General features: G+C 42.2%; 1 protein-coding gene across 2 annotated transcripts in view; it reads right to left on the bottom strand.

Moving 5' to 3' along the window:
* Nucleotides 1–252: 252 nt before the first annotated feature.
* arhgef4 (Rho guanine nucleotide exchange factor (GEF) 4) overlaps nt 253–12,841 on the bottom strand; it is a 91,407-nt gene continuing 78,818 nt past the window's right edge. For both annotated transcript variants that reach the window (XM_031739596.2, XM_031739598.2), the window contains 5 exons: nt 7,507–7,636; nt 7,259–7,390; nt 2,349–2,592; nt 2,036–2,113; nt 253–1,683 (listed from right to left, as the gene is read on the bottom strand). In XM_031739596.2, coding sequence (XP_031595456.1) covers nt 1,526–1,683; nt 2,036–2,113; nt 2,349–2,592; nt 7,259–7,390; nt 7,507–7,636 — 742 coding nt within the window. In that variant the 3' untranslated portion in view covers nt 253–1,525. The remainder of the gene's footprint in view (nt 1,684–2,035; nt 2,114–2,348; nt 2,593–7,258; nt 7,391–7,506; nt 7,637–12,841) is intronic.

Genomic DNA, 12,841 nt, shown 5'->3' with positions numbered 1-12,841 from the left:
AAAACAAACAAACAAACAGTATGATAGTGCCCATGATGCCACCATCACATTCTGAATGTAAATAATGTGGAGTCAGTGAAACTGTGTGTGTGACTGTTTTCTCATTTATATAGTCTATGCTTCCCACAACCTTTGTAATATAAGTAGTGCAGTGTAACCACGATGAAGTGTGAACTGTATCACTTTTCAAGGCAATCTTCCTTTGAATGGTATGAAAAGCAAAGTAATACAGACTTGATACTGAACATAGTTTCAGCAGGTTTTTTTAATATATAAAATGAAAATCTTAGCTTGTACTCCATGTTAGCATACACATGGTCGTTAAAGAAATGAAACTCCAGAAAGAGTGGCATGAAACAAAGTAAAAATCACCCCAAGTTAAAGCGACATGTCATTTTAGGAACGTTTAATATTTGAACAGAAAGGAGTAAGGAGTACATTTCACTAAATGCACTTACAGAGCAATATCGCCGGGGTGCACTGATCTGACATGAGATTATACTGGAGATCAGATACACAGAGCAGGAATAGTGAATATCAGAAATACAGGTAGATAAAAGAATGTGTGTGTGTGAGACAGAGAGAGATGCTGTCAGCATGGCTGCACAATGAAACCAGCTTTAACCAGCTATCAGGTTAAATATAGCAGGGCTCTTCAGTGATAAAAAAATATTCCTCACAGTATTTCTTTTAAGCACATCCATGCATGTCATTGTAAAGCATCCATGACACACTTCAAATGGCACTTCAACAAAGAACAGAAAGAAAAACAAAATCGAGCGAGTTGCGTACTTTCATTGACACGGCAGGTATCAGGAGTCGTCGAGGTTCAGACCGTGGAGCCAGAACAGCCGAGAACATGTGCTGAGCTGATTCTTATTTGGGCTGTGTTTGATATTTGTCAAGAGTTTGCACATTACACCAGAGAAGTACAAAACCAAATCCTGGTGGATCATAATCACGAAACAAAACATAGCTGAAATTATATTTCTGTACATGGAAACGCACAAGAAACGTTCTTGCTTCATAAGCAGACAAGGAACAAATATAAAAACAGATCATCTGGCACTACAAACACTTGGCATCTGTCAAATCATGAAGCAACAGAAGAGTGAAAATAAACAAGGTTTTGTTGACAGGCAACGTCTTCACAGAGACAGCACAGTCAGGAGTCCCTCGCTCACCTGCAGCTGTACAGTACTAGTACTGTAGTAGTACAATAGTAGTTTTAGTACCAATTAGTGCTTGATTCAAGGTCTATTATTAAGTGAACCAAGAGTTTACTCTACCTATCTGACTGATTGTCTCTAGAGGACCATTCCCATGTCTGATTGTTAACCAACATATAAAGTGCTTTCAAAAGATAACATATTCAATTCATATCTATACATTAAATCAGTAATTAGAGGATATTATGTGTAGGAATTAAAGAGAGGCAGGGTTAAAAACAGACTATTCAGGCATGAACAGAGACTCTTTCTCCTTCTCTGTTCCTTTTCTCCAAGGCTTTTTTCCCTTACAGTTTTTACTTCTTGAAGGGCGTCAGTCTGCCGATGTTGTGCCAGAAGGTGGAGGTCTTGCGCTTGGGCTCAGCCAGCATAAAGACCTGCTGCTGGGGCAAAGCAGTGGGGAGAGAGGGGTGTTTCTGCCTCAGGAGGAAGTCATAGTAAGGTCTGGACACCGCTGTTTGATGTGCATTAGGAAACAAGGAAGGGTTTCATTATGAGGGTCTGAGATTGCATTAGTTGTTTAGATCATACTAACTCGGTAAAAGTTCAGTGTAAACTAAGCCAGGTGAGCTGCTAAGAATGACAGGGAGACTTCTACAAAGAGCCAAACAGGTGAAACAGGAAAACTTTTAGATAATCACATAATCTGTTGACATATGCACATGGCAGCAGATCACAAAGTGTGTACTGTCAGACATTTCTATAATGTGTGTAATCCCTGGCTGCTCCCATCTCCAGTCTGCACAGTATCCTTGGGCAAGATATTGAACCCCAAGTTACTCTACGATAAATTCATTGGTGCATACCTTTGGGTTTCCCAGCTGGATGGCTTTTGCCAGCATTCAACATGGCCTGTTTCTTTTGGACCTCTGTGAGAGTGAACCCTGACAAAAAGAAAAGAAACACCAAAGCTTTATTTGTAAGGACATCACACCGACCGCATTCAAATCAGCTGACTGAAAATGTCCTTGACAAAATGAATTTAAAAATCAGAATTCTGTGAAAGTTTACAGAGTCTGTATGTGTTTAATGCATGTGCCACGACAGTGCTACAACAAACTTGGATTGTCACCGTTATTATAATCCAAATGTTATATATGAACTGAGCACATGTCTGACCTGTCTCGCGGTCTTGCTGGACCTGCCTCCTCTCATCAGTGAAGGCTCGGAGCCAGCGCTCTTTCTGCTCAGGCTTCTTAGCACACAGGAGGTGGACTTCATCACCAGCCAGCGAACGCAGTTTCAGAGCATTTTTCACACTGATGTTGAAGTCTTTCTCCTTACCATCCTCCAGATCTATTACCTCCATGTGGTCCATGTCAATCCGGCCCTTGTAGTAAAGCATGTCTCGGCGCAGGAGGTCCTGCAAAAATAATGGACAGCAGATTTAAAGAAGGATTTGTTTTGAACAAGAAAACAAGGAAAAGTAAACAAAAGCCAAAAGGTTTCTTTTGTTTTTTTTTTGTTTTTTTGTTTAGCACTGTGTCACCTCAACGGTTCTCAACACCCCCGAGAGAAAACCCGAAAACCCCCTATGAGCAACCACTTGGTAACAGCAGGAAGGACAAACTCCCTTTTAACAGGAAGAAACCTCTGACAGAATCAGGCTCAGGAAGGAGCAGCCAATTGCTGTGACCTGTTAGGAGTCACAGGAGGGAGACTGGTTCACTTCCACAGCATGCACAGCATGACTGAATGCAAAATGCTGTATAAACAGGGGAGTGAAAAAGAAATGTTCATGGCAGCATGGAGAGCCTTATCAGTAGCCTGGATCAAGTGACCCGAAACAAAGCTTTATAAAAAAACAGAAAAGTACAAAGTACAAAGCGTGTCCACCTCCTGAATCCAAACTGGGTGCTGGTTAATACAGGAGAGGGACCTGACAGCTAAAAGCTCTGCTTTCAGACTTGTGGCTCCTTGTGGCTCCGAGGGTACAATAGGAAACAAAGTGTTCATTTGGGGTGATATATGGTAAAATTTGGTATTTAAGATGAGATGGGGCCTGATTATTCAAGACTTTGATATGAGGAGTAATTTACTGCTGTGCAAATGTAAGAAAGCAGTCCATACTATTTGCTTATGTGCATTACAGGATATAATCTGGATGGCATTACCTTGGCCTCCAGTAACCAGGATACGAATCAGGTTAAACACGTGATGCAGATTAAAGTCAATACACAGGACTCAGGAGAAAAGTTTTCAAGACAAAGTCAGAAGCAAAGCAAAGGGATTTCCAGTTAACAAGGCCCTTGGCTCCACCACAGTATTTTCTTTCCTCAGCAATCTCTCTTTCAGTAATGCTCTGAGATCCATTTGAAGGTCTCTGCTGCTGAGTGAGCCAGTATAGGAGGACTGGAGGATCATGGCACCACATTTCTATGATTTTTAGGGCAGAATATAAAAACTTCAGCTTAATCTGAATTCAGAAAGAGATAATTAGAGGTCATCCAGGCCTTTATGTCTTTAGGACATTCCTACAGTTGAACAAATTTGTGTGTGCCATCTGGTTTCACGGGTAGATAAACCTGGGTATCATCTTGCATAGCAATGAAAATGTATGCTATGCTTTTAAATAATACTGCCTAATATTCAGAGCAGAGCCTGAGAGCAGGGGTACTGGTGGGCGAAATAAATATCTCACACTCCCCTCCTAATCTAGTGTTACCAGCTAAGCTAACCACTCACGCCTCCACTCACTCACTCCATTAATTGACTCCGGCACTGAACAGAGTTTTACTGACTTTTCCTTTGCTAAGAAACTAGGCTTAACTGTTGAGCAGCTGCATCATGCTCTACGAACCTCCTCCCTGAATGGTCAGCGTTTATCAGATGTCACCCACATTACTGAACCGGTAACAATGACTTTGTCGGGAATCATTCAGGGTTAATCAGTTTGTTTGTTTTCAAGGCTCCACTAACCCCTCTGGTTCTTGGCTATCCCTGGCTGTTACAACACAACCCACTCATTGACTGGAGAAACGGCTGTATTTCTTGATGGAGGGAGGAATGCCACATAACATGCCTAAGATCTGCCACTCCGTCTGTTGTCTTTCCAGCATCACCTCTGCTGACACCTCCGAACCTAGCTGCTGTTCCTTCGGTTTATCATGAAGTGGCTGAGGTATTTAATAAGGATAATGATTGTGAATAATGATTGTGCTATTGACTTGCTACTTGGGCACCATTGCCAACCAGCCGACTCTAAAACCTCTCCCAGCCAGAAAGGGAGGCCATGGAAGAATACATTACCAACTCACTTGCTGCTGGGATAATTTTGTCCTCTCTCTTAGGGGCAGGATTTTTCTTCGTGAAAAAGAAAGACAAGTCTCTCAGACCTTGCATTAATTATTGGGGTTTGAACACAATAACTGTTAAAAACAAATACCTGTTGCCTTTGTTGACTTCTGCGTTTGAGCTTCTCCAAGGAATGACAGTAAAATGGACCTCCGGAATTTGTACCATTTCTTTGGCATAAGGGAGGGGAACGAGTGGAAGACGGCCTTCAACACTCATTTGGTGCATTTTGAGTATCTCGTCATGCCGTTTGGATTAACAAATGCTCCGGCAGTCTTCCAGGCCCTCGTTAATGACATTCTCAGAGACTTCATCAACCACTTTATTTTTGTCTACCTAGATTATATCTTCATCTTCTCCAGGTTAGTGGCAGAGCATGAATGGCATGTAAAACTAGTGTTGCAGAGGCTGCTGGAGAACCGTCTGTTTGTTGAAGCTTTTTTACCGTCGCTTCATTCGCAACTTCAGTAAAATTGTCTCACCTCTCACTTACCTCACCTCTCCTAAGGTCCTGTTTTAGTGGGAGCAGGCAGCCCAGGAGGTTTTTGCTCACGTGAAGCAGCCTTTCGCTTTGGCACCCATTCTCACCCAGCTGGATCTCACCCGACCTTTCATCGTGGAGGTGGATACCTCAGTCAAAAGACTGAAGGTAAACTCCATCCATATACTTACTTCTCTCACCTTCTTTCTCCCACAGAACAAAATTACAACGTTGGCGACGGTGAGCTACTGGCCATCAAGCTGGTGCTAGAGGAGTGGCAGCATTGGCTTGAGGGAACAGCACAGCCTTTCACTGTGTGGACAGACCACAAGAACCTCGCCTACCTCCAGTCAGCAAAACGGCTTAACGCGCGCCAAGCCAGGTGGGCACTCTTTATCACACGGTTCAGTTTCTCAATTACCTACTAGCCCGGGTCCTGAAACGTCAAGCCAGATGCTTTATCACACCAGTTTTCATCTTCTGAGGAGACGCAAGAGGAAACACCGGTCCTTCCTGGGGGTTGTGTAATAGGAGGACTCCCCTTGGAAATTGAGTCAGTGGTGTGGCAGCTGCACCGTGCCGAACCTGATCCTGGGACAGGACCCCCGGACCGGCTCTATGTCCCTTCATCCATGCAGGCCGTGTGCGCCAATGGGCATGATTCTCGCATCATCCTGGAATCCAATGCACCATGTCATTCCCGGGGTGCCTGTTCTGGTGGCCCACTTTAGCTCGAGATGCCCGAGAGTATGTAAAAGCCTGAAAATACATCACTGACCTCTCCTCCGGAGGGGCTGCTCCGACTGCTACCAAACCCAGGCCGTCTTGACACATCACCCTCGACTTCATGACAGGCCTCCCACCTTCAGCATGAAACATGGTAAATCTGTCTATTATTGATGGCCCAGCTACTGACAGATCACGTGTTCCACCTGCATGGAATCCCCTCAGATGTCGTCTCCAACCATGAACCTCAGTTCACGTCAAAGGTATGGAAGAAATTCTGCTCAGCCATTGGTGCCCAGGTCAGTCTCTCATCAGGTTATCACCCCCAAACCAATGGTCAGACAGACAGGCTGAATCAGGAACTGGAGACGGCAATTAGGTGTGTAGCTTCGACTAACCAAAACACCTGGAGCTCACACCTGGCTTGATTATGCTCACAACAGCCACACCTCCTCCACCATTGGAGTCTCTCCCTTCGAGGCTTCGCTCGGGTACCAGCTGCCTCTTCTCCCGACTGAGGAAGGAGAGCATCTCGTTCCATCTGTGCAACATCACCTCCGCAGATGTTGGCGTGTCTGGCGAGCTACTCGGCCCACCCTCCTTAGAACCAAGGAACAAAACCAAGGGCTGTCTGATCGTCGGAGGACACCTGCACCTACCTACATGCCTGGACAAAAGGTATGGCTCTTCACAAGGTTCGTCCTGGTCTGCACCGAATCAAAGAAACTGGCACCTAACGTCTTTGAGCCTTTCATCGTCAACCCAGTCTCTATTACAGCGCATATACAATGTCTTTCATGTTTCGTAGTTGAAACCATACCTGTCCAGTCCTCTATTCCTTACTAGTGTTCTCTCCTAACAACCTTCTCTCCTCCGTGTACAGACTTCCCAGACCCCCAGCCTGCCTTTCCTGCCCTTTGAACCCGAGTGGATGTGAGTGAGCATGAGTGGACTTATGAGGATTGGATTGGAGGTGTTTGAATCATGGACAGTGTGAAGAGGACTGTGAACGTGTGCCTGCCCTGGACCTGCCCCTCCTCCCTTGGATTCCCTGGAACCCCTCTTCCCATTATTCACTGTGCATATGTATATATGCCCCTTTAAAAATCTTTTCACTAGTTTTGGAGTCCTGCGATTGAGTCCTGCACCAAACAAACCTTGACAATTCAGTTAATGATCCATCTCAGTATATACAAACCACCATTTTTCTTCTTCCACTGACTAAACTGTCTTCTTCTTGTGGAATACAGTGTAGTATTATAGTAAATTATAGTAATTTATTTGTATTTAGAATACAAATTAAGCCTATTAGCTTGACACATTAGTATTACTTTACACAGACACCTTGAGGTGACTGTTGTTGTGATTTGGCGCTATATAAATAACACCTGATACACAACCATGAATAACCTTTTCTTTTGTACATATATACGCTGATGCCCCATTCTCCTGCCTCTTAGGGTGATTCTTGCCACATGCTTTTATCAGCACCTCACAAAATGACATCCACTGTAGAAAAAAAGGGCACCTTTTTGCAGTACACCATCTGATGGTCAAAAAGGAAAAACATTCTCTGTTGACTCTTAGCCTGAGGCAGGGATAGCTTTGTCAGCTCTCCCGAAAAGATGAGCTCAGAGCTTCTGCTGAGGACATCTTCACCCTGCAAGGTTTAAAGCACACATACAGCTATTAGGTGCTACTCAGACATGCTGCAGTTAATAGTAAGTGGTCAGAAGTGTTGGAGAAATGTTAGAAAAAATATGCTTCATTACACACCTCAAAGTCCTCTATAGAGCTCTGCCACTGAGCGATCTTGTCGATGTTCTCAAGGCGCCGTTTTCTCTCATTTATAAGCCTGGCAACATTCTTCATGGCATTCAAAGCTGCGTCCACATCTTTGTAGTCTCTAAAGTTTAGAGAGTGACATGCATTTGGATTATAAAGTATGTATTTTTGTGATTCCATAACACACTCTTTATATTTTCTGTGAGTCACTAATGCATCCGCCATGCCACAGAACTCCATTATTAAACGACTGTTAAAGCAGTCACTGAGTTATTGAACAGGGCGTCGTGTTACATTTTACAGTTACAGTATAGTGTGTTTTCAGACAACCTGTCAGAAAATGGGGCTTCCTGTTGAAAAAACAAAAAAACAAAACTCCACACACTAAAAAGATGCATGGCGTGTCTGTTAGTTGGTTTTCTGTCGGAAAAGACTAATTTATCAGAGGTCACCTTAGAGTGAAGAATAAAGATGACATTTTATCAGTAACTGTAAACCTTCTGTGCCTCACTTTACAAAATATCTTTAACAAAAGCACCATTTTATTTCCATTCAATTGAATTTCATTTATAAAGTGCCAATTCACACAAAAGTCACCTCAAGGCCCTTTGTACTAGGGTGATAAAGACCCTACGATATTAGAAAGAAAATCTCAACAATCAGATGAGCCCCCATGAGCAAGCATTTTTCAACAGTGGGAAGGAGAAACTCCCTTTGAATGGGAAAAACCTCAGGTGGAACCAGGCTGAGGGGAGGGCCAGCCATCTGCCGTGACCAGCTCGGGAGTGAGGGGATAGAGAAAAGAGCAGAGAGACACAGAGTCATAGTTACTAATGATTGAATGAATCATTCATTCATTCATGAATGAATCAGCTGTGTATAAACACACAGAGAGTGAAAAGAAGTGAATGAAGAAGAAATGGTCAGTGAATCATGGGAACCCCCCCAGCAGCCTAAACCTTTTTCAGCATATCTAAGGGGTGACTCAGTGTCACGTGATCCAGCCCTACCTATACGCTTTATAAAAAGGAAAGTTTTAGGCCTAATCTAAAAGTACAAATAGTGTCTGTCTCCTAAACCCAGACTGTGAGCTAGTGATATCCCATTCCTCCCAACTCTCAATTATAATAGTATGGTATTATGAGGTCTTTAAGATAAGATGATTATTCAACATTTTGTATGTAAGGAGAAGGGAATTAAATTTGGGAATTAACAGAGAGCCCATGGGGAGAATGTGGGAGAAATATGGTTTATCTTCTTAGCCCCTCCAGCCTTCTGTATCAGCTGAAGGCTTTTCAGGGAGATAACAATGGATTTTCAGTAGTTAACACTAGAAGTAATAAATGCATGAACTGGCTTTTCAGCATTCTAAGACAGAATGTTCTAGTTATATTGCACAAATAAATAAAAGTAGTTATGTGTACAGTCAAGGACATGGCCTGATTAAAAAATGACACAGGTTCCTCAAAGGGCTGCTAGAGGCCAAGGTAAGTCCAGTATCTGGTTAGGCATAATGTTTTTAAGATTCTTTAGGCCAAAAACAAAAAATCTCAGTTGGGCTATCACTTAATGATAAGACTTAGAGCAGTCTTGTAGGAATGGGTTCTAAAAGACATGTTTATGTGTTAGAGAAAGTCAACGTAAGCAGTTATTAAAGCTGTTGTATTTACTGGTACGTCCGTGGAAAGGGTGTGAATAGTTTTACTCTAATTGTTAGAAAAATAATAATCATTACTAGTCTTTACTATTAAAAAAAAAGTCTAAAGGAAGACTTCATTCAGCAGAGCTCTGACTCTTTGTCAGCCTGGAAACAGTGTTAAACAGAAAGCTGCTTTCCTCTATCATTGACAAATAGTAAGATGTCCCAGCTTTACAGAACACTTTTCCTTCAGAGTGTCGGATTGTGTGTGATGAGGACATGGAGGCAGGCGGAGGTTTTAACATAAGCGAGCCCTTTACTGAACCGATGGAACAGGTGCAAAACAAAGGCAAAAGTCCAAGTGTGAACAGGAACTAATGAAAAACTAAACTTGGAACGTCACTACAGAAACTGGAACATAACAGGACACTCTGACAAGGGACAAAGGGGGACTGACACCAAAAATACACAGGAGGGTGGTCAGGGGAAGTGGAAACACATGGGAACACAGCTGAAACAAAAAGACGTGATAGGGGAAGCAAAACTGAATATAACACACACAAGACGAGGGGCTGACAAAATAAAAGAGGAAAAACGACACAGAGAGAGTGAGAGTGAGGGTGAGAGACTAAGACAACACGAAAGGGAACTGGGAATGAACAAGAACTAAGAACTAGAAATATAGACAATAACCCAGGAAGCACAGGGGAACATCAAAGGCACGTATAAATCCAGATAAATCCAGAATACTTTTCTCAAAACACAACACAATATTGATTCAAAAGTCCAACAAACACAAAACATATGATGAAACAGACCCAGGGATCCTAAACTACAGTATTGCTATGTAAAGCAAACAACGGATATTCCAGGTCCAAAGAAGGTCTTCCAAAAACACAATATCCTCTCCAACTTATGAGTTACGTGTTTAAATTAAGTTAAAGGCAGTGTCATTTCAACATATAAATGGATGGACTTACAACAATTATTTTACTGGGCACTAAGCCTGACAAAAAAGTCAGAGAAATCAGATAAACACACTGAGGATGATGGATAACAACTAAAACTGTTTTTTTGTCTTTTCCAGTCAGAGTGGACAAGGATAAATAGAGTTTTAGTTAATTTGAAACCCTTAAGTCTTTGACTGGTTGATAAAGTTGAGTGAAAGGTTGCAGCCAGTCCTCGATGACGAAGGAATGTTTGATTCTGTTAAACTCACATATTCATCCACCTTTAAGTTTCTATGAGGTAGTATAAAATCAATATGTTGATCAATTTTTAACTCATTTACTAACATGGACTTTGACCTAATATTTAATAGTCACATCTTAATGGACTTCATTATTTCTTGGATGGATGGATGGATGGATGAACAGATGAACAGATGGGTGGATGGATGGATGGATGGACGAAGGAATGGATGGTTGTTTGCTGATTTTGGTTTGGATTTTGCTGGTATGGGAGCAGACACAGTCTCTACATGTAGTTTTGGGGGTTTACTGGAGGGCGTTGCCATAGGTCATCAGAACTGCCTGGCGCTTAACTGCAGAGCCTTGGATTGGTTCTGCTGCAGCCCATTACCTGAATGTCATTCTCACACACTCTTTCTTCACTTGCTTTACTGTTCACTCATTGCACTGTGCAAAGAATGAACAGTAAAGGCAAAAATAAATCAGTCAATTTAAATAAATACTGACAAAATACAATGACCAGCTATAATGAAACAGTGTATTTGCATGTTTTTAGTACATTTAAGGTGATGCACTAGCATTTATATTGTGCTTTTCTAGTCATACTGATGCTGCAGAGTGCTTTAGACTTTCTTTTGGGCACTCCTCCCTCTAGGGCAGGGGTGGACAACTCCAGGCCTCGAGGGCCGGTGTCCTGCAGGTTTTAGATCTCACCCTGGGTCAACACACCTGAATCAGATGATTAGTTCATTACCAGGCCTCTGAAGAACTACAAGCAGTGTTGGGCAAGTTACTTTGAAAAAGTAATTAGTTATAGTTACAATATTCTAAAAGTAATTCATTACTTGAAAAGTAACTATTGCGTTACTTTAAAAAAATGTTTAACCCCCTGGGGTCCAGGGTTTAATTGGCCATTTTTAACTACTTTTGATTTTCCCTCCACATTTCACCTTTAAAAACTATTTATTTGCCTTGTTTGGTATCATCCTTTTCAGCACAACCTCACGTGTCTGAATTTACAGTTGTTTTCATTTTGACATACTGTATTAACACAATTGATCTAAAATCAGACAAAAACTTAAAATCAGAGTAGAAAAAGTTATATTTTTTACTGTAACAACTACAAACATGTTTAATGAATCATAACTTTAAAAGCAAATATAATTTGTCAATTTTAAAATCCTATGCACAAGTTTTGCAAACAACAAAGTTATTTGCAGCCATTTACCTTTTACCCTTTTTTTAAATAACCATTTCAAACTATTTACAGAACAATCAGCTGTTCTTCAATAAGATGCCACACAAATTATTTGTGCCACTCCAAAAACATCATTTCTGTCCACTATAAAGGAGAACATCACAGCCTGATACCTGCAGGTCTGACAGCAGCAGGTGTATCACTGCTGTTTCTACCTGGAGACAGCAGTCGCCTCATTGTTCTGACACACAACACAAAACTATCCACAACACTACACACTAACTACACAAGACGACACATTAACTACACACTCCAAACACGCTAAACGTCACAAATCTCACATCTCAAAACTCGCTCTCTCTCTTTTTCTGCTCTCTCTCTCTCTCTCGCTCTCATTCTCGCCGTCACTCCTAAAACGTCCTCTGTTTTTTTGTTGGGTATTTTTTGCTCATAAGCAGAGAGGTCTCGCTGCGCTGTCCTTAGACAGTAAACGTGACGAAACTATTGAGGAAAAAACGCCGCGTATATCTTGTTTATCATGACTCTGGTTTTACGTGGCCTATCAACACAATTTAAAAACTGGCACCTTGTTGCTTTGTCTTTAAGTGGTCATGTGATTGACTTACCACGACTACTTTATTCTTCCTCAGTCAAACAGCAGCACTCATGCGATTGTTTTGCCCCCTGAGCTCCAGGTGTTGTGCTAGACAGTGATCGTGATTACCGTCCGCGGGAGCGCGCAGCTGCTTAAAGCTGTAGCGTCCAGATTACTTACAGCTACTTCTGTGCAGCTGATATAAGATGCGGTAAGCTGAACACAGCTTCAACCGTCTATTTGATGAAAAATAGTAACGGACCGCGTTTCCTTGTTAGTAACTGTAACGGCGTTGTAACGATAGGAATAGTAATTAGTTAGATTACTCGTTACTGAAAAAAGTAACGCCGTTACTTGTAACGCCGTTATTCCCATCACTGACTACAAGACATGTTGTGGAGGTCATTTAGCCATTTAAATCAGCTGTGTTGGATCAAGGACACATCTAAAACCTGCAGGACACCGGCCCTCCAGGCCTGGAGTTTCCCACCCCTGCCCTAGGGGCTGCCACAGTAGTTTGTTCACCTCCATCTCAGTTCATACATCCTCATCTGTCACACTAATCCTCTGCATGTCTTCCTTCACTACATCTATGAACCTTTCTTCCTCCTGCCTGACAATTCCATCTTGAAGATTCTCTGTCATGGACCCTGGGGTGTTGGCCTGAGTTCTGTCTTCTGTATTTGGGATTCTAGTGATACTTT

The sequence above is a fragment of the Oreochromis aureus genome, linkage group 9 (genome assembly GCF_013358895.1).
Source record: "Oreochromis aureus strain Israel breed Guangdong linkage group 9, ZZ_aureus, whole genome shotgun sequence".
Lineage (NCBI taxonomy): Eukaryota > Metazoa > Chordata > Actinopteri > Cichliformes > Cichlidae > Oreochromis > Oreochromis aureus.
The sequence above is the reverse complement of the archived record's forward strand: the minus strand, read 5'-3'. Positions and strand labels throughout refer to the sequence as shown.